The sequence below is a fragment of the Ostrea edulis genome, chromosome 1 (genome assembly GCF_947568905.1).
Source record: "Ostrea edulis chromosome 1, xbOstEdul1.1, whole genome shotgun sequence".
Classification (NCBI taxonomy): Eukaryota; Metazoa; Mollusca; class Bivalvia; order Ostreida; family Ostreidae; genus Ostrea; species Ostrea edulis.
This window is the reverse complement of record NC_079164.1, coordinates 49,359,327-49,382,439: the sequence shown is the minus strand read 5'-3', so window position 1 is coordinate 49,382,439 and position 23,113 is coordinate 49,359,327. Positions and strand designations below refer to the sequence as shown.

General features: G+C 34.9%; 2 protein-coding genes across 3 annotated transcripts in view; one reads left to right on the top strand and one right to left on the bottom strand.

The window, feature by feature from the left end:
* Positions 1-84: 84 nt before the first annotated feature.
* Positions 85-11,930, top strand: LOC125651582 (oxidative stress-induced growth inhibitor 2-like). The gene is made up of 6 exons (XM_048880243.2): positions 85-240; positions 6,643-6,803; positions 6,941-7,077; positions 7,700-7,891; positions 8,028-8,119; positions 10,762-11,930. Exons 2-6 carry the CDS (start codon positions 6,758-6,760, stop codon positions 11,747-11,749), a joined length of 1,455 nt encoding a protein of 484 aa, XP_048736200.1. The 5' UTR covers positions 85-240; positions 6,643-6,757; the 3' UTR covers positions 11,750-11,930.
* Positions 11,931-16,837: 4,907 nt separating this feature from the next.
* Positions 16,838-23,113, bottom strand: part of LOC125651625 (biogenesis of lysosome-related organelles complex 1 subunit 4-like) — a 19,218-nt gene continuing 12,942 nt past the window's right edge. For both annotated transcript variants that reach the window (XM_048880322.2, XM_048880314.2), the window contains 2 exons: positions 19,677-19,796; positions 16,838-19,535 (listed from right to left, as the gene is read on the bottom strand). In XM_048880322.2, coding sequence (XP_048736279.1) covers positions 19,407-19,535; positions 19,677-19,796 — 249 coding nt within the window. In that variant the 3' untranslated portion in view covers positions 16,838-19,406. The remainder of the gene's footprint in view (positions 19,536-19,676; positions 19,797-23,113) is intronic.

Here is a 23,113-nt window from a genome sequence, read left to right as displayed (position 1 = left end):
TACAAAGCCAATGTACAGTGGAAAGAGCCATGACCTCTAACGTCAATATCCTTAGATCCGCACCTCAAGCAGTTAGATCTATAAAGGGCGGGTAACTCTATTAATATCGTCAGGAGTTCATGATGTGGGACAAAGGTGTCCGTATCATGTTAAAGGGGCCTTAGAGACTTGCTCAATAGGTGTCCAGCAGTCGTTGACAGCACATTGGTGTCCCCAAAAGGAATTGAGCCGTTTAGAAAGGTAAGGTTAACCCAGCAGGGGCTATAAACACGTGCGAACGCGCTGATTGATGCTGCACCGGTTCACGTGTACATGGCCGCATGGTAGATCTACTGTCATACATACTACTGACCACGCTAACAAATCCGGTTATAGTTAAGTAATAGGTTATCATCAGCCTCTAGGGCCATTTCTTCATTTTCGTCCTCATATATTACATTGAGGTATTTGATCGGCCTGTACGAAAGTCTGTACGTCAAAACGCCGAATGGTGCTAGGCGATAACATACAAAAGATCTAGACCCACAAGGACTATCAGAATATATGAAGTTATATAAGCTGATATGGCGGAAATACTTATAAAGCATGCCATGATGAAAAGAGGTCGAAATGAGACAGAGTGAAGCACGCCTAGTTACAATTGAGTACTACACTCTAACATCATTCATTGTAGGCTATACTACAATTTGTAGACCTATCTATATTCAATAAAGGAATAAACCGTCTATGGACCAAGGAGTATTGGGAAATATATATTTGTGTTTGTTTGATCGAGAAGAAATGAGAAAAAGTTGTGGCAGTATGGGAAAAGGTCTCAAGAACAAAAATAAAAGTGTGATCACAAGCTACCAAAGTCATATTTGCCGATTGTTACCAAAAATGACTAAAACACTTTGAAAACAGCTTTACCATACAGAAAATCACCACTAATATTGAAATTCATATTTGCGCAATCTTTTGTTGTAAATTTGACTTCAGCATTTCTTATTTCATAATTTGAATGTATATACACACTGCAGAAACAAGAGCATTTGTTTGAAGTAAAAGTAAATCCCCAGTATAAACATTGATATATTTCAACATCAGTTATATCGAACTTTGGATATAATGAACAATGCAGGTTGGTCCCCTGAATTTCAATATATCCGGAGTAGACTGTATATAGTTTTTGTATTTTCTGTCAATTATAAGTAAAAAAAGATAATGCTGGAATGAAAAAAAATATAGTTTTGTGTACAAAATTATAAAACATGTCTGATTAATCATTCAATAGAGCAGTCAAATGCCGGTCCAACAAACAGAGAACTCTTAAGAACCCTGGGGATTTTTAATTATTACAAAGGTGTAGACTGTTTGACTACTGTAAATTGATTATTGATGATAGTGCAAATGATAATCTAACCTATAACCTGTTTTTTTTATTGGAAAAATATGCTCTCCCTTCACATGCACCTTTAATCTGCATGTACATATATATAATTGCATAACTGTCCGATTCATGTAAGAAAAGATAACTATTAAAGTTGATTCCTGTATGTCAATGCAATCTGTGAGTGTGCTAGCAACTTTTATCATATGATTGAATAATTCTGATTTTTCTAATTGACTGAGATCCAACAAACTGGCAAAAATAGAATGTTATATTCACTTCCATGTGCCTTTGTGTTAAATATGACATTTGATTTTTGAACTAAAAATAAATTGAGAATTCCCAAATTGATTCAGTTGGTTATTTTTTGGTTTTCCAATGAAAAATCTTTTTTTTCATCACTCTTGACTAGGTCTTGCTCTTTAGCATAAAGATGGTCTATTAGCAGTGATTTTTGAAGACCCATTTTAGGTCCGAATATCGGCCCTTTCCCCTCCCAAAAATTACCAATTTTTTCCCAATTTAACTGGCACTTTTCCCAATAATAAAAACTGGCGAAAAATGTATTTGTTAAAAAATAAGTTCAATGTGAATAGTTTATGTATGACATGACAAAGATGCATCAATTCTAGATGATTTAAAAAGAATAGTAGAAAATTGAAGAGCTTATTTTAAGAAAAGAAAGTCAAATGTATGTGAAATAAAAGAAGAATGACATCAGTTTATGTTTGATTTCTTGTTTGATATGATATATTTAGCATATTTACAATAATGACTAGGTTTTCCCAATTTCATCAAAATGTTGATAATTTTTCTCAATTCAAAAACCACAGGACCCTTTTGAAAAATGTTGAAAAATCACTGATTAGATATGGTTATGTTAGGTCTAGTAGCTAGTTTCTTCAGTCGTGTGATTATTGACATTTAATTTTTATAGCCCACCTGACTGTGAATAGTAATGCACTTCTCGGGTAGCTAAAGGAATGTAGAGACCTCAAAAATATCTAAAAAAGATGTTTTACAGACTTTTTAAAAGCAGGATCCTCACAAAATGATTCTCTCTCTTCATTCAATATCCCAATTTTATGAAATTCAGTTTAGGGGCACTGACCAAGCTGTCTGACTGACTCAGCAAGCATCACAAAAGTTATCATAATATTTTATATGTCATCATTCATAGTGTTAAATCCTGTTAGACCAGACAATAGCACCCCATTTTCACAGGTATGGTTAAAGGCCTTTAGGGTGATTCTATTCTTGTATAAAGCTTTAAAAACATCTTTGGAGGTTGCTTTCATCCAGTGCAAAACCCTCAATTATCAAAACTTTTAAATGCAGCAAAAATTTAAAGCCTACATTCCAAAGATGATTTTCAGGACAAATAGTTTTAAGTACAGTAGCTGCTGCCTTTTATGATGATTGTTCCATCTTTTAACTGTTGGGGAGAAAAAGAATGTCATCATGATTCAGCACATTCCGTCCCCTGTGCATGTGCAGTTCATTCAGCTGCTGTTGGTTTGTAGGATTGAATTATGTAATATTGTTAAGAAGGGTTTAGCAAGGATGTTTACGAAAGTATTGGGGTTAAATTATGACACATTAAAGCAAAATTTTATGTGATGTGATTTTAGAATTTGTGTTTATCATGAAAGTAAATTAATTTTGTTTAATGTAGAAACAATGACATATTTTAAACATGTTTTAAAGTTACATATTTAAGGAATTTTGAATCATAACCTTTGTATTTATTGTGGTCTTATTAAAAAGTTGTGTAAAATGTTCATGAAACTTAGTATGTGTATGGCAGATTCAGGATTATATGAAAGGCAAAAAAATAAAATAAAAATTTTCACAAAGGAAAGGAGCTATTAATAAGATTAAGAAAGCTAAGATTAATTACATGTAAATTGAATTATTGAAAAGTTACTGCAATACATATATGATAAGATAAACTGAAAGATAAATGAATGCTCAGGTTAAAGGGGGGGGGGGGGGGGGGGCTCCCTAAATCCACCAATGTATCTGTAGTGTGTATTTTTGGTCCCTGGGGTACTGATATTACTGAAGTCAGAAATTTGTTTTAAACCAATATTCTCTAATCTCTAACAGTATAACTGAGTATTACTTGTGCAAGGTAGGCTTGTTCTTTGTATATCTTGTGAGCGTTACACAGAACAGTTTATAATCTAGAACAGTTCTCTTTACTTGAAAAATGGATCAAGAAATCAGTGTCATAATTCAGAGCAAGGCACTTATCATATGATATGCCAAAATCTTGGTGTGATAAAAAGATTATATTGCAATAAAAAGGGAAGAAAAATATTTTTAAAAGAAGAGATATTTAAATTTTATGTGGGAGAGAAGTGCCTCTGTCATGGCATGAATGAATGACCATAGAGTTGGAGTTCACATGGACAGCTAGTTTTGGGGGTGGGCCCATTTTTTTTTACTGATTGACAAATATCTACAGACCTATTTAAATCCTGGATCCTATCAAATGTTCTCTCACTTTCGCCCAGACTTTGGATCTTTCTGGTCTTTCAATGTGAGTAACATATTCTTAATTAAATTTTTTTAATTCATTAATTAGTTTTAATCAATTGTTTTTCCCCCTTTATTAGTTGTTATTAATTAGTACTGCATTGATAGTTTTTTATTTCTAAATTTGACTCCATTATACTATAAATAAGATTTAAAGGAATTACTTAAGTCTAGGACTTCTTGATTTCAGATTTAGACTTGTCAATTAGAGATACTGCAAGTCCAAGGGACTTACCTATAAGTGAATAATAAATGAAAATATAAGTATCAATTATAGATTGAAATGAATGTATAGTTGGCTACAATTTTATGGAAGTGTATATTTGTGTTTACTGATATACATACTAAAATGTCACAGAGTTTCACAATGGTCATTAATTACTCTAATTACAGTATCCCAACTATTAACGATTACAACACTCCGTGTAAACTTGTTCTCACTCAGATTAATATCAGTCATCAACTTGAGGATGTAAATATAAATGAACCCCAGAAAAGTAATTATTTTTCAATATGACACAAATATTGGAACATTCATTTTATCTAATAAAAAGAATTAGTTTGCTCAATATAGTTTAATTCAGATGAATCCCACATATGATGTTAGTCATATGTAGAAAACAACCTGTACACTGCATGGTGATATTTTAAAATTTTGCATGAACAACCAGTGTTGAAATCCATGTAACTTTCTGTGCATACCAAAACACTTTCCAGTTAAAGGGCAAATACATGATTAAATAGGGAAATTTAGCAACACTTTCTCAACGGAAAATGAGAATTTTTCAAATGCATAGATCCTTGTACATGTGTTAGCATGGCATCAATAATTAACTAAAAATTATTTCATAGCAAGTTTTTAACATACATGTACTTGAAGCAGGCATTTTTTTTTTAGCTTGATATTTATTTCAAATGTTGTTATCCATTGTCGGAAACCAGTTGATTACACTTAGCTCCTCTCTCCATCACCCGTGGGTCCATTCATTCATACTCGCTCATTCTCGTGAATAAATATTTAAAAGTATCGTCCAATCAAAGTAATCATTATAGTAATGGAACTCTTCTGTTTTTAAAGGTAGCATCAACTTAACTTTGCTATCACAAGAATTGTGTACCAAAATTGGGCTGAAAGCGTCTTTTTGATTGGATGAATTTGCTCAGGGTATACTATGAGCGCCCAATCAAATTGCCTCATTAATTATTCATGAGAATGAGCGAGTAGGAATGAATGGACCCACAGGTGATGGAGAAAGGAACGAAGCGTAATCAACCGTGGGTTTCTGATGATGGTTGTTATCATGGGTATTATCAAGTAAAGTCAAACGTTGTTATCTCGAACTTGATGGGACCGAGAAAAAACTTTGAGACATCCGAGGATCGAGATATGGAGGGTAAAATACTTAAAGAATAAGTGGTTGGGACTTTCGAATCAAGATATCAGTGTTTGAGATATCATAGTTAAACTGTACATAAAAGATTTTTCTTGCAATTTTAATGAAATTTTATGGAAAATTAGGAATTTTGATTTGAAAATTGAGGGGAAAAGAGTTATGATTTGTCATTGGGATAAATTGTGGCCTAAATTTCAAATTTGATTGAGTTTAATAAAAAAGAAGAAGAGGAAAAATTACATACCTGAATACACTCAAGGGAATAGTACTTACTGGATATTTTTAAAAGAACTGGGTTCACTTTTAAGTTTATGCATAAAATGATAGGGTTAATTTCCAGTTGAACTTTATCCAAATAAATGGTGTGTATTTTATTATTAAACATCAATAACAGTTATGTCAATCATCAAATATGATATTATAATGTTCAATTAGATAACAGGTTATGGTCTTATTGATATATATATAAAATTCTTGTTTTTTGGTAACATCACACACAAATTGAAATGAAAAAATTAGGTCATGGTATTAATATAACCTTAATGGATCTTTTTAAATATATTTCATGTTGAAAAGTACAAATCCTCACTTCTGAATTAAAATGGCCCTATCTGAACTATGTCCTAGATTAATAAATGATGAAGGAAATAAAGAGTTATCCATAATCTGTTAATGCTCTTTTCACCACCAGTGAATCATGCTAATTCGAATGTTGTGTTGTTTGTATCTAATGGATATTGTACTGTACTGTCCAGGAATTAAATATGAAATGAAGAACTGTGAAATTTTGAATGTTTAAATGACCTGTAAATGGAGTGTCAGTAATCGGAACAACCAAGGTATATCTAAATGCCGTGAATAAATCCCACTAAGGTCATAGAGATTTAAAACATTTGTTCCTATTGACTCCTAGTAGAGCATTCAATATTCTTAATTAAATATTTATTGTGCGGTCAGAGAAATTTTAAAATGGCTGTCCATGCACCATGTCTGTGACCCGCTATTGTTTCTTGAAATATAACATACAGGATAAGAAAATTTCACATGTATATATTGAGCATATTAAGCATATATCTAGTTTATATGGAAAGATGGAGGATAAGGTGGTGGTGCTAAGTGAGTTATAAAGAGATAAATTTGTATGCATCATGGAATTTAAACTGATTATTTTTTACTTCTTTAAATGATGTGGCATACATATGACTTCAAGTATGAATTTTCAGTTAATATTTTTATTCAAAATATTTACTAGCATCGACATTCTTTGTGTGTTGTATTAAAAAAAAAAAATAAAGACAGTGGGTTTTTTTTAACTAAACCAAATTTTTTTCCTTACAGTTCCTGTTGGGCCCAAGCTGTGAGTGAAAAATGGAGTGTGGCGGCTGCTAAGATTTGGAGAGAGTGTATCCACCTTATTGTTAGGACAGTAGGGTGCTGAAAACCTCTAGACAAAATGCCATCAACTGCATGCTCTCAGTACAAAGATATCGTCATTGTTGGTATGTTTGACATATTATTCTGTAATTAGAAAGAATTGCAGATCAAACATGTGTAAGTGTAAATGTTGCAATGCACTTATGCAGTACTATATGTATAATAGACATACTGTCTGAGTGATCATTCTATATATTTACAGGAAATGGCCCCTCAGCGATCAGTCTGTCTGTCTTCCTGTCAGGTTATCGACCATATTATGCAGGAGGCACTCACTCCAATGTGTACCTCAATGAAAAGCTTCAGAAGATGAGCCCAAAGAAATCCATTGTAGAACAGGTAACGAAAGGAGGAAGTCTGAACAAGAAAGAAAAGAATGAAATATTCAAACTATGATAAAAAGAGACCAAATTTAAAACATCCTTCCATATTTCCTGTTGTCATTTTGTGTATGATCCAATAAACTTCCACAAGGAAAGGCTGCAAGTCTGTTGTGGTCATTGAAGGCATACTTCAGCGTAAATAATAATGGCTAATCACAAAAAAGGGGGGGGGGGTGTTACACAGTAGGAATTGAAATCACACCCAAAACAAACATAAATCATATTTGAAAATCTTATACAAACAGTATACATGTATTGATGGAATCATTGTGGCTTACAGCCAGATCTGTTAGTGAACTCGGTACACAATTTAGTATGAAATCAATATGTATGGTTCGTAATGTATTATGAATGTCATAAACACTGCAGGTCATACTTTTGTATTAGTTATTGATTGATACTTTGTTAGCTTTGGGAATCAATGTTTTCTTTTTATATGATAATGTTGTAGAAAATTTTATGTAGTGTATGTTTACAATGATGTAAGTTTTGTTTACTATTAATGTCCTCTGTACAATATTTTTCTTCCAGCATCGTTAAATTTTCTTGTATTAATTTGCTGATGTCACGATCTTCAGGATTTGGCTTTCTTGTCTGAGGGACTCGAAGGCCGTTCCTCCAACCCAGTGGGTCTTCTGTTTGACGCCCTCTGTAGACCTGATGCTGATCTAGGGGTAGACAACCCTTCTCTGCTGGAGTGGAAATTTGAAAAGGAACATGCTATTGATCATGTGGTTTTGGGGAAAGGCAAAGCAGGAGGGGCATGGCAGGCAAGTCAACATCTGTTTATATTTTTAAATCTGTTGTAATTTGAAATCATATTTCAAGACAAGAACAAATCTAGTTTCATAAATGTGTGTTGTGTAAACATTTTACTAATTGTAATTTCTAATATCTTAATTTCAGAACATGGATGGATCCATGCAAACATTGAGCTTTGCTAACTGGATGGAACTTCCCTCTCTTAGTTTTAAAGAATGGCAAAACTCACACCCCAGGTAAAACTGAATTTTTTTTTTTAAGATTGCATTTTGTTTGAGTATGTACATTTTAATATAGGTCTGATTGCTTCATTATGATAGTGAGCATGGATGGATCTCCTTTGTATACAGTAAATCTGCACTTTAATGTTTGATACTGATATAATTTTAAATCATCAGCTTTAATTTTCCTTCTATATTCTGATGTTATGAAACTGTATAAAGTGATCCTACAGAATACTACTAAGTCAACACTAGATATACAAAGGTTAAGATACAAGTGCACTTGTTCTAAACAAACATCCTATTAGTGCACATGTTTTAAACAAACATCCTTATAGGTTGACCATTAGTTACCAGTATGTGTCAAAATGACCTTGGATTGGCCGTGTGGTCTATGTCCTTAACAGTAGAGTTGTGAAATTGCATTTTTAGGTCACCTGAATTCATTCAGGTGACCTATTGCTATCTGTTTTTGTCCGTCGTCGTGCGTTAACATTTGAACATTTTCAGCTTCTTCTCTGAAACCCCTGTACCAATTTCAACCAATTTTGGCATATAGCATCTGTGGGTGAAGGGGAACAAAAATCGTGAAATTCGTGGTCCCTGCCCCCCTGGGGCCTGAGGGGTGGGGCAAAAACCATCAAAATGAGTGTAATTTTAAAAAATCTTCTTCTTTACTCCTGGACATCAAGAAGCCAAACTGTGGGCATAATTATAATGAGCATTGAGCCCTCTACCAAAATTGTGAAATTCATGGCCCCTGGGGCAGGGGTTCTTGTGTTAGGGTGGGGCTCTATTGGTCATATTGTGAAAATGTAGAAATTCTTTGAAAATCTTCTCTGTCTCTGGGTATTAAGTAGACAAACTAATAGCATGGTAATGATGAGCAAGGATGCCTCTTTATACCCCCCGCAACAAGTTGTGGGGGGGGGGGGGGGGTATACTGGAATCGAGTTGTCCGTCTGTCCGTCCGTCTGTAGACGCAATGGTTTCCGGGCTCTAAAGCATTATCCTTTCCACCTACCGTCACCATATCATATATATGGACTACCCATGGGATGAAGATGTTCCCTATCGATTTTGGGGTCAAAAGGTCAAAGGTCAAGCACACTGGACATCGAAGTAGCAATATGGTTTCCGGGCTCTAAAGTGTTATCCTTTCCACCTACAGTCACCATATCATACATATGGACTACCCATAGGATGAAGATGTTCAATATCGATTTTAGGGTCAAAAGGTCAAAGGTCAAGCGCACTGGACATTGAAGTAGCAATATGGTTTCCAGGCTCTAAAGCGTTATCCTTTCCACCTACAGTCACCATATCAAACATATGGACTACCCATGGGATGAAGATGTTCCCTATCGATTTTGGGGTCAAAAGGTCAAAGGTCAAGCGCACTGGACATTGAAGTAGCAATATGGTTTCCGGGCTCTAAAGCGTTATCCTTTCCACCTACAGTCACCATATCATATATATGGACTACTAATGGGATGAAGATGATCCCTATCGATTTTAAGGTCAAAGGTCAAGCGCACTGGACATTGAAGTAGCAATATGGTTTCCGGGCTCTAAAGCATTATCCTTTCCACCTACAGTCACCATATCATATATATGGACTACTAATGGGATGAAGATGATCCCTATCGATTTTGGGGTCAAAAGGTCAAAGGTCATGCGCACTGGACATTGAAGTAGCAATATGGTTTCCGGGCTCTAAAGCGTTATCCTTTCCACCTACAGTCACCATATCATACATATGGACTACCCATGGGATGAAGATGTTCCCTATCGACTTTGGGGTCAAAAGGTCAAAGGTCATGCGCACTGGACATCAAAGTAGCAACACTCAGAAAAGAGGTAGTTTATACCTATTACCAACACCCTTTGGGAGATTGGGGTAAGCGGGGGGTATTCTTAGTGAGCATTGCTCACAGTACCTCTTGTTAACAATTGTGAAATTCATGGCCCCTGGATCAGGGGTTCTGGTGCTAGGGTGGGGCTCTATAAGTCATATAGTGAAAATGCATTATTTCTTTGAAAATCTTCTTCTCTGTCATTGGGTATTAAGTAGACAAACCAATAGCATGATTATGATGAGCAAGGATGCCTCTTTCAAAATTGTGAAATTTATGGCCCCTGGGTCAGGGGTTCTGGTATTAGGGTGGGACCCTATTGATCATATAGTGAAAATGCATTTTATTTCTTTGAAAATCTTCTCCTCTGCTGCTGGGTATTAAGTAGACAAATTAATAGTATGATAATGATGATCAAGGATGCTTCTTTCAAAACTGAAATTTATGGCCCCTGGGTCAGGGGTTCTGGTGCAAAGGCGGGGCTGACCACATAGCTATTCAATGTTTCTTCCATCCAAAAGTAAAATTCTTATATTTAAACACAAACCTAATTCAAACATTGGAAGGTTGTTACATGATACTCAGGTGACCTATAAGGCCCCTGGGCCTCTTGTTATTGATGTCAACAGTTTTTAAGTATGTTATCAGCAGATGAGGTCAAGCAAATATTTGCTTTTCACCAATGACTGTTGACTTAAATTGTAAAAGTATGCGACTTACATTTCAAATATTTTTGCTTTTTTGAATAATTTTTACACAATTTTACCATTTTACCTCATGCTTGTCACTTTAATTTTGAAGAGAGGACAACCATGCCCATAATGGAAGAGCAACAATAGCAGATGTTAGAAAATACTACAGCGATTTTGTGGAAAACCGAGGATTACAGCCACATTTTAGGGACCAACATGTTGTCACCTCTATACAGAAAAAATATGTCACCAACAAAGATGTGGATTCCGAGAGCGGGGAGGTGGAACCATGCAAATGTAGATACAAAAACCATCCCTTCCTCTGGGAGGTTAGAGGCCATTGTTTCTTAGGAGATACTGGCTTAGATAGAGAGGAATTCTGTTTTTGTACCCCAAATGTTGTTATAGCTACAGGTACATTTGATGTTCCCAACAAACTAAATATACCTGGGGAGAACTTATCTTTTGTTCAACATTCTCTTCAAGAAGTAGAGCATGTATTATCCAGTAACATGAACAAGAAATCCCAAGACCCTGTACTTATTGTAGGAGCTGGACTTAGCGCAGCAGACGCCATCATTATGGCTCTGAAAATGAAACGGCCAGTAGTGCATGTATTCAGAAGGGGAGCTAATGATTCTCAGCTCATTTTCAAGAAATTACCGGCAGCTATTTACCCAGAATATCACAAGATCCATTCTCTGATGAAAGGCAAAACCATCAACCCCCTTTACAAACCTTATCCCAACCACTCCTTGGTAGAATTAAAAGAGGACAACCATGTTCTGATCCAGACAACATCTGGAGGAGACATTCTTTCTCTGGATGCCCTCTGTGTGGCTATTCTGATTGGAGCTTGTCCAGACTTGTCATTTCTTCCCTATGATGGCAGGCATCTTGGAATCGTACCACGCTATACCATTGACAGCAAGCATAATCCGATTCATGTTGACCCATTTTCATATCAGTGTGTTGCAGAAACTGGACTTTATTCAATGGGACCATTGGTGGGGGATAATTTTGTCCGCTTTGGAGTGGGGGGTTCTTTAGGCATTGCTAATCATCTCTTCCACACAAAAAATAAATGTACACAATAGTTTTAAAGTGCAATAGCTGTGAAGTAAGCCAAGGTTGTGATAATTTTTTAACTTATTTAATGAATGGATCTCTTGGTATACTAACAGAGGTCTTGGCCTTATATACCTCAGCTGACTGATCTGTCACTATCTTATTGTTATATGTTTTTTATATTAAAAGTTTGTTTAGTCTGTTTTAAAATATTGTTGTCTTGTTTTGTAAAGAAAAGTTGTAAAATTGACATTTTAAGGTTAAGGACTACCAAGTATTAGCATCTCTACACAAAATCTAGAACATGTATTTGAAGAATTACAATTAGAACTGTCCTGATTAGACTTATACACCTAGCTAAGCACATTCAAATTGGTTGAAGTACTGCTAGCCTTATTCTACTGCCATTATTTGTATAAATTCAGAATTCACAATCTTGACTCAAAAATATATACATGTAGGTTGTATGATCCATGCACTACATTGTAAAAATAAAATCATAACCTGACCTAAAGTTATATTTAGAGTATGAGTTTTCTACTGTATCGGAGATACAGGGCGGGGCTTAAGGCGAGAGTGACAGCTCGAGACGAGCCCCGCCCTGTATCTTCGATACAGTAGAAAACGAGTATTCTAAATGACTTGTGACATGACCCCTAAACAATGTTTGAATTTAAACATGATCGCTTGATTGATCAACCAATCAGATAACTTTAGTCAATTGATCACGCTTGTGAAAGTATCAAGAGAGCACGGAAATTTCGGCCAGGATGGAAGGTAACCCTAGACGTAATGGCGAGTTCGATCTTGGATTTGATTACAGCATAGTTTATTTCTGTACTAAATGCTACCAAATTGTGTCACAATATAATTTACAGTAGGTGGTAGTCATGTCGCACCTTATGATCATGATGAAACTTTGAATTCAGAAAGAACATCTAATAATTCAACATAAAGATGCAGCTTAGACGAAAATCATACCATTTTCTTGGAAGTTCTCCAGATAACCTTAGCATAGGATCATAATACCACCTTTATAAAAATTTATACAGTAAAACATGCTTATAACGTATCCACGCTTATTGCCAAGTGATATTTATTCCTCTAAATTAGAGGAAAATGAGAATAAATGTTGCAGAAACATGTATGCCCCCATGGTGAAAGGGATTATACACGTATATCATTTGATTAGTAGTGCCAAAACAATTCAAAAATATCTTCCTATGTACAGAGTGGGTTGACCTTGTGACCTCAAAATCAATAGGGGTCATCTAATCCTTAGGATGTACCAGTGTACCAAGTTTGGTGTTGATCAAGCAAATGATTCTTAAAATACAGAGGACAATATATTATTATGTCCAGTTTGACCCTTGACCATGTGAACCCAAAATTGATAAGAGTCATCTTGAGATGTACCAGTGTACCAAGTTTGATGTCTGCCAAACAAAGGGTTCTCAAGATATTGAGTGGACAGTATCTTCCTATGTGCAGAGTGGATTGACATGTGACCTCAAAATCAATAGAGATCATCTACTCCATAAGATGTACCAGTATACCAAGTTTGATATATGTCAAGCAAAGGGTTCTCGATATTGAGAGCGAATATATTCCTATGTCTAGAGTGAATTGACCATGTGACCTCAAAATCAATAGGGGTCCTCTTCTACTCATAATCAACCCACATATGAAATATCACTATGATCAAGTTAATGGTTCTTCAAGATATTGAGCGGACAACATTTGGTCTACTGACATATCGACCAACAGGTACATTATAGCAATATGCCCCTCTTCTTTGAAGGGGGGGGGGGGGCATTAAAATTGTATTTGATATACTTATTATACTAGTAAAAAAAGTTTGGTTATAACAAACTTTTTCGTTGGCCCTGGAGGATCGCTAAAACTGTTTTGCTGTACCTTTTTCTCCCTGGTGATTTTTAGTACATACCCAAATGACCATGCATTGGTCAGGATCAGAAACATGCTCATTTGTGTCTATAAAAGTATCTTGTCTTTTTTTTAAGTGAAAATGATACAAGAATTAAGTACTTGTCTCTCCAAGTGACCTTGACAAAAGTCCAAATGACTGGGAAAGGATAAGGACACATCCACAAGGCATTGCCAATCTTGCCAAGGTGACTCTAGAACATTCCCGCATCAATTCTAGTGCACACCTGTATTTTATATGATTTTTAGCTCACCAGAGCTGAAAGCTCGTGTGAGCTTTTCTGATCACATTTTGTCTGGTGCCTGTCCATAAACCTTTAGTCTCAAAAACCAAAGGGCTAATTTCAGTCAAACTTGCCACAAACAAAGCATACCTGGGTAAAGAGGATACAAGTTATTCAAATACAGTGACACACCCTTTTTGAAGTGGAGATAATTAAGAATCGGATCAGTAAAACTTTGTGGCATCCTTTAAATTGGTTCAGATTGCTTACATAAAGGCTTCCTGATATAGTGTAGATTTCAGTGTGTTCAAATCATTGGCCCCTGGGGATAGGGTGCAGCCACAATTATGGGGGTCAAAGTTGGATATGAGAAAATATAGAATAGATCTTTAAAAATCCTCTCAAGAACAACAGGGCTATGGCCACTTACATTCCCTAGAAGTGCAGATTCAAGTTTGTTCAACTTGTGGTCCCTGGGGGTAGGATCAAAGTTTTACATGGGGAATATATAGGAAACTTTTCCTCCAAAATAGCAGGGCCATGATTTTATGCAAGCATTCCCAGGTAGTGTAGATTGTTCAAATCATGACCCCAGGAGATAGGATGGGGCCACAATAGGGGGTCAAAATATTATATAGGAATATACAAAGATGTATAAGGAAACATCTAAAATCTTCTTCTCTAGAACAACAGGTCAGTTATTAGTCGATATGCAAACATCTTTAGGTAGTGTAAATTTAAGTTTGTTCAATTCAGGGGCCCCCTGGGTAAGGTGGGGCCACAATAGGGAATCAAAGGAATATACAGGGGATTAAAACAATTCTTTTCAAGATTAGCAGGACCACACTAAATCATATCAAATTTCAAGTGTTCACAAGCTGTGTTTATTGAATTATTTTTTTATGCCCCCATGACTAAAGTCAGAAAGGGGGGGGGGGGGGGTGTAGAGTTTTGTCCTGTCGGTCTGAAATATGCTCATAACTGTCGAATGGTGAGTGATAGGGCTTTCACATTTCTGTTTTTATTCCTTGTGACCAGACCTTTTATTTGGTATTAAAGTTTATGACCTTGACCATTGAGTTTGACCTACTTCTTCCAGGCAATATCTCCTGGTAGGGCTTTTATATTTAGTATATAGATTCATTTGGCTTGAAATTTCACTTGATGTTTGACCATGTGACCTTGGCATTGAAGTTTGACCCAAATTTTAAACTTTTACCAAAACTTTAACCTTGCTCATAACTTTTAAATGTTAATACATCTTTCATATTTAATGTATGCAATTCTTTGTGACAAAACCTTTCTTTCAGTACCAAAATTTTGACCTTTTAACCTAGCTTGAACATGGATTTTGATCTACTTTTAAGAAAAGTTAACCTAGGCAATATCCTCTGAACTGCTTAAGATGGGTCTTTCATATTTTGTATATAAATTCCTCATGGCAAGACCTTAACTTTCATACCATGATTTTTCATCTTGTGACATAGTATCATGGTTAAATTGTGATCCAATGGGGCTAAGTTTGGGTCAAAATATTACATGAAGATATCTTCAATTATTTGAGTTTATTCTAATTTGGTGCTCCATAATCTCTGATAAGCATGAGCTGTATGTACTATCTCCTCCACTTTCTGATCTCCAATATATATATGAGCTGTATGTACTATCTCCGTAATTTTATGACATCTCCGTAATTTTATGACATGTACATGAACAGCATGTATCTCGAACTTTCTGATCTCCGACAGCTGCATGCATCTCCTTAAAATATTTCCCCGTGTTGACAATCGTACAGACATTGGAATACATGTAGTACATGTAATAATAAATTCTGTAAAACTTCTAGTTAGGTAATAGTTCTATTTTAGGGATCACTGTTGCAAGAGAAAAAAAGATATTAAATGCTTCTTGATCGAAATTTAAATCCATAAATACCAATATCAAAGAGGTGACACGAATTCTTGTATACTAATGACCAAATCAATAAATTGTGTGTATTTGTGATTTATCTTAATGGCAGAGCACTTTAACAATGAATATGTGGATCAAGTTGATTTCCTCTCATCAGTTTTTCCTTAAAGGGGATAGATTTTCTTATGAATGTCAATGAATGGAAACACTTCTTTCAAGAATATTGCTCATCATAAATACTTAAAATCATTGCAATACATATTGTGAATAATTTTTTATTAAACCAATAAAACATTCAAGAAGAGGTACATATGTACATTAACAGTACTCAAAAACATCTAGTCAATATACAACTTGTATAATTGCACCTTGGATACACTGGTTCCAGCTACAGAAACCAGTTAGACAGGGACCTTGTTGTGTATTAAGTAAAATTAAAACAAGGTTTTGTCACCAACTGACCTTGACTTGGTACAAATAACTTTAGCTTATCACCATTGACTTAAGGATTCATTACTACACACACACATACTTATATATGAGCTGTATTTATCTTCTTGACTCTGATATATCTATCAGTAGCATGTATCTCGGACTTTCTGATCTCTTGACAGAGCTACAGCATCTCCTTAACTTTCCCTCTATGTTGACAAATGTACAAACACTGAAAAAATGATAAATCCTGTAAAACTTCTAGACAGGTAATAGTTCTATTTTAGGGATCACTGTTGCGAGAAAAAAAAGGATATTAATAAATGCTTCTTGATTGAGATTTAAATCCATAAACACCAATATCAAAGAGGTGACACAAATTCTTGTATACTAATGACCAAATCAATAAAATGTGTGTATTTGTTATTTTTCTTAATGGCAGAGCACTTTACCTATGGATATGTGGATCAATCTCATCAGTTTTTCCTTAAAGGGGATAGATTCATTTTCTTATGAATGTCAATGAATGGACACACTTCTTCCAAGAACATTGGAAGAATGAATCAATTCCTCATCATGAATACCTAAAATCATTGCAATACATATTGTGAATAATTTTTTATTAAACCAATAAAACATCCAAGAACAGGTACATATGTACTCACAAACATCTGGTCAAAATATAGACTTGTATTATTGCACTTTGTATTATACTGGTTCAAGTAAGACTACAGAAAACAAGAGGCCCATGGGCCACATTGCTCACCTGTGTCACCTTGGCCCATATTTAAAGATTTTCCCTATATATATTCACATGTAAAACTTTGATCCTTATTGTGGCCCCAACTTACCCCTGGGACCATGATATTTACAAAGTTGAATCTGCACTATGTCAGGAAGCTTTCATGTAAATGAAAACTTTTCTGGCCCAGTGATTCTTCAGAAGATTTTTAATGATTTACCTTATATATTTGTATGTAAAACTTTGATCTCCTATTGTGGCCTCACCCTACCCTCGAGGACTGTAATCTTAACAAACTTGAATCTGCACTATGTAAAGAAGCTTTCATGTAAATCAGGGTTTGACACTAAGGCACGTCTGACTGACCGAGTCTACTAAATGATAGGTCCGGTCGGGTAAAATGACAGCTTACTAGTCCGACTGATTGTGTTGAAAAAATAAACAAGAAATTTAATTTTTATGCACTATGTCAGGAAGCTTTCATGTAAATTTCAGCTCTTTTGGCCCTTCTTCTTGAAAAGAAGATTTTTAAATGACCCCACTCTATTTTTGCCTTTTTGTGATTATCTCCCCTTTGAAAGGGGTATGGCCCTTCATTTCAACAAACTTGAAAGCCCATCACCTGAGGATGCTTTTTGCCAAGTTTGGCTGAAATTGGCCCAGTGATTCTGGAGAAGTCGAAAATGTGAAAAGTTTATAGACAGACGGACGACAGACAATGGGTGATCAGAAAAGCTCACTTGAGCCTTCAGCTCAGGTAAACTAAAAACTCAACATAGAAAATGATATAAATATCTTAGGGGCAAGATCAAATGTTCAATGTCTGACAAAAAGCTAAATTCACATAGTTTTTACCAAGACCCCCCCCCCCCTCCCCCTTTAAAACTAAATATGATGAATGTTGAATTTAATCGATTAATAAGTAAAAATATACGATTATGAATAACGCTCTGTATACCTTTTCTACTGTTTATTCACAAATGAAAGTGTACATGAAACTATTAAATGTTCATTAAAATGTAATACTATTATGTGGTTTTTAACAGTCACTTGTCTTTTTCCCCCACTAAAGTGTATAATCCATGTCGGATGACAGAAACTTACGGGAGATTTTATCCCCCCTCCCCCGAACTATTTGAATTTAGATTTTTATCCGACATCCATCTTTTGATCTCACTCCTTATGTTTGATTGTTGATTCTTCAACTAATACATCTTAGTAACAAATAAAAAATGATAAAATAAGTATGTTGCAGTATTAATTAGTAAATATTTTATCAATCAGCACACATATATACCTGTTACCAACGTCAGAAAATTGCAATTCTCCTTAAACAGCATTATCAAAATTTCTTAAAAACTAGTTGAAACGATATAAGAGTATTCATAACAATTTCATGAACTGTTTCTTTAAAAAATATACAGAATGTTTGTAAAAAATAAAGGAAATCTGTTCCATAATGGACTTGATAAATAATTTAATGAAAGCAGGGTTATTGCCCTTGGATTCATTATTTTGAAACATATAATGTAATTGCTTATTCATATATAACTTAGACTTTGGAAATATTTCATGGTTAACAATATTTTTTACAATAACTATTGAAAAAGACTCCAACAAAATTTATGCTCCTGTCATGCATAAATCTTATTAAATCATTGACTTTGCGAAATCTTATGACGTCACAGGAGGGTGGAACTACGTTAATTTTCAAAATAGTGTTGCATGATAGTGAACATTATTTCAATTACAACCAGAAAACTAACCAGCTAGACAGGGGCCTTGTTGCCAGAAAACTAACCATCTAGACAGGGGCCTTGTTGCCAGAAAACTAACCATCTAGACAGGGGCCTTGTTGCCAGAAAACTAACCAGCTAGACAGGGGCCTTGTTGCCAGAAAACTAACCATCTAGACAGGGGCCTTGTTGCCAGAAAACTAACCATCTAGACAGGGGCCTTGTTGCCAGAAAACTAACCAGCTAGACAGGGGCCTTGTTGAGCATTACATCATATAATTTAAAAATCAAGCTTTTGTCACCCACTGACCTTGACTTTGTACATATGACCTTGGCCTAGCACCAATGACCTAAGGTAGGGTTCATTACTTGCATATAGCTCATAAACCACTGTGTCAGGCAAATCCCTAAATTTCAAAGAGACAAACAGACAGCTTTACTGAGTTCTATCATGAAATATACCCAAAGAAAAATTAGCCTTCAATAACGATTAAAGTTCCATAAAAATATCTCACTAATAGCACTCAAAACTTGTGAACAGACGGAAAGACAGATATAGTGAACATTATAGGGTCCCTGTCCTGAGTCAGATTTCTTCAGTATAACTTTAGCACTTTTACAGCATTCAATTCAAAGGTTTGATATTTATGAGGTACGTCTGACAATGGAATGTAGATGAACGACTTTAAGTTTGTCACTTCTCAGCAGACCCTCCTTCTTCAGTCTGATTGCTCCCCTGAGGTTGTGGAAAATAGTCTTTGGTACTGAATATTTCTGGAGGTTCAAACACAGCTTTTTTATCTGACTTTGAAACTGGTTTCTTCTGTAAATGAAGGGTTACTCACATATCAGCATCCATGTGAAAAAATAAAAAATGTATTTCATTTAAGATGAATCAATTTGAACATAATCTGAATCACAATTCCTTTACAAAACTAAGATTAGGTATTTTGTTTGAACTCACTGGTCCAACAAAGGAAGACAACATTTTTTTCAGACCACTCAGGGAGCCCATTTCATCCTCTGCTTTGTTGACACATTCTTCTAGAACAGCTACATTGCCTTTCACTACCCCTACAAATGCCTGTTTTAAAATGTTTAAAGTAAGTATTCTATAAATCTGATCACACAAAACACTTTTAATACATGTAATTATAATCAACTAATAATATTCCTTTCCTATGGTATATATATGGGGGATATATATACAAACAACAGGATATATACAAACAACAATATTTTGAAATTAAAAACTTTCAAATCTATTTATTTAGTCAAAAAGTGCAGTATGTGTTTGTAGAAACCAATCTGAACTAGAACTGTCCTAGTAGGACTAATACCCCCTGCAGGGCTTGATGGTGGGAAATACAGTGAATTTGTGCTCATCCTTTTGACATAAAGATTGTTGAGAGCAATAAATGTAAATGCAAGACTATATATATTCTGCAGTAGTGTGTTACTCAGAATATTGGAAGATATGCTTAATATATTTCTGAATATTACATGGATAACTACTATTCAGCGTACATGAGCCAGAAAACAACACATCTTTTATTAACAGAACTATCCACAGAAAGATGGGCAGACAGACAGACAAATGGAATGATTCCATTATACCCTCTCCTAAACTAATACAGAACTCTCTGTGAAAAAACAGATTATTACAAAATCTAAAAGAAAATGACCATGTCAATGAAGTTGAAAAAAACATCCATAAAATGAAAATATACATTATTTCCTTGAATGTTGATGAATCTCAATGAAAATGACAGGAGCACTTCATTATATACATAATATATACACAAAGTTTGAATAAAATCTGTTCATCACTTTTTAAAATATACTCTGGAAACTGATAACACCCCCTCAAATAATGGAAGAAAAATATCCATAACTTCCTTGAATATTAAAATATCTCAATCAAAATAGCAGGTACACATCTTCATTATTTATATAAGATATACATGAAGTTTTAATAAGATATCCCCCGGACAAATGGACACGTGGATGGACAAGGTGATTCCAGGATAACCCCAACGCCCAAAAACTTCATTTGCATTTAATTTTGTTAATTAATATACAAACATTTAAAACCCCTGCTGGACTCAAACCTGTGATCTACAGTTTAACTGAAGATTCATTTGATAGAAAGCACTTTTATTATGTGTTGTTCTTTTTTTTTAATCAGCACTAAAAAGAACTTTGGTTTTTTTTTTATGTTTCATGTACATTATTTAAAAATATATATGTATCTTCTCTTTCAACTTTTTTCAGGATAAATGAACTAACAGATTTATTTAGATTTGATAAATAATGGATCTTGATCGAGTTGATAATAGCAAAGGTTTTAATTTGTTGATATCAACTCTAATTCTGTATATTTCACTATCTGTAAAGTCAAAATCTAGACCTAGTTCATGCACAGGCTCTCGACGTTTTAAATATCTATAATAAGAAAAATTGTCTTCCTGTAAACAAGTTTGTTTTCAGGAAGACAATATTTTTATCATAGATATTTCAAACTTTGAGAGTCTGTGAGTTCATTAAGTGTCTATACATGTACATATTTAAAACTGGATTTTTAAATTTATCTTTTACTGCTATACCAACAGATTTCAACATGTGTGTGCGTGTTAAAGAAAAAAAGATTGATTGGATATATATTGTTTAACGTCCCTCTCGAGAATTTTTCACTCATATGGAGACATCGCCATTCTTGGTGAAGGGCTGCAAAATTCAGGCCTATGCTCAGCGCTTACAGCCTTTGAGCAGGGAGGGATCTTTATCGTGACACACCTGCTGTGACACAGGGCCTTGGTTTTTATGGTCTCATCTGAAGGACCGCCCTATTTAGTTGCCTCTTACGACAAGCAAGGGGTACTGAGGACATGAAAGTTCTAACCTGGATCCCCACGGGATTGAGAGATTTTTTTTTTATTTTGAGTAAAAAAGGTTGCCATCACTTTCACAGCTAATGCCCCTTTAAATCTTGCTTTAATCTAACATTATCAATAGCATCTGCATTTTCCAATATTCTTAGTCATGCAAAATTGCCAAGTAGGAGAGGCAAGGAGAATACCAGTATGCACATTATAAACACCAGCAAGGAAACATAATAAGTTTTATATCTAATGTTTAGATTTACTGAAATCACATTCATTGTGGTATATTATTAGTTACACAGTCAGTTTGGGACATTATACAGAGGCATCCTGAGTGTGAAATGGAAATCCATATTGGGCGAGGCGAAGCCTTATATTCTGACGCATTTTGGTCCTTTTTAAGGGGCTGGTTCCTAAAACTTGATATCATTGTATATCCTTTAGATGGTCAGAGATTTTGGAGAATGTTTTGCTCAAAAGAATGGGAGGGGGATATTTAAAAACATACATGTATGAATCACTATATCAATACGAAAGCAGAGTACCAAAGCCCCGAATGTGCAACCTAGACACAGTTTACCTATGGTAAGATTGAGTTAAGGTATAACTGTGTAGGTGTTGCATGATTGGCTAAAATCAAGCATGAAATTATTTGGAATTGAAAGAAATTCTAAAGATGTTTGAATAAAAAACAATTGTTGAACGCAAAATTGTGAATACCATATAAATATCTTTCCCCGGACCAAGCAGAGGGAGTCACAATCATTACGCATTTTTACGCTATGGCTGAGGAAAGGATGTTTGATTCTTAGTTTTAGGGCCTGGTCACTGAACTCCTTGAAATGAGTTGTAAGACAAAATTAGGAAATGGCATATTGTTTACAGTCACATTTTGACCAGTTTATGTTGGATAACGTTTTACAAATTGTTTTCCTTTAAGAGATAAAAAACATCAAAGCTTCGTACATTTTTCTCCTTGAGATCCCTCATTACGTATTAATCAATTTTCATTTTGGTGACATCAGCAGTTGCAAAACGTTGAAACAACTTTGCTTCAAAAATGCTTAACAAATTCTTTTTCGATTTTGAGATAGTTAGAAAATACTTTTGACCCCTCTCGGCCCTTTATTTGAGGGGCTGGCCCCTAAAACTTGATATTGTCAATTAGGTCTTGAAAGTATCTTCAACTTTTGTTCTACATCGTTTAACAATGTATTTAGTTTTCTAGATACATAAGATATTCAGTTTTAAGGCCCATCCCCATCGTCGGATACCCACGGCTGATCTCGTCTTCTACTGATGAGTAGAAGACGAGATCAGCTGTGGGTATCCGACAATGGGCCATCCCCTGAATTCCTTCAAAGGAAATGAAAGACAAAATTTGAAGATGGAATATTATTTAGTTGCATTCTGACCAATTTACATTATATAATGCTAATTACAAAATATTTTTCGTTTAAGAGATAGAAAGCATAAAAATTTTGTTATTATTCCCTTAGAAATCCCTTATTACATAATC

Bases quoted from the DNA above. Each gene is read 5' to 3' on its own strand.
- LOC125651582 (XM_048880243.2), top strand. From the start codon at position 6,758: ATGCCATCAACTGCATGCTCTCAGTACAAAGATATCGTCATTGTTG. The intron at 6,804-6,940 runs GTATGTTTGACA...ATATATTTACAG, and splicing joins CAAAGATATCGTCATTGTTG to GAAATGGCCCCTCAGCGATC. The intron at 8,120-10,761 runs GTAAAACTGAAT...TTAATTTTGAAG, and splicing joins TGGCAAAACTCACACCCCAG to AGAGGACAACCATGCCCATA.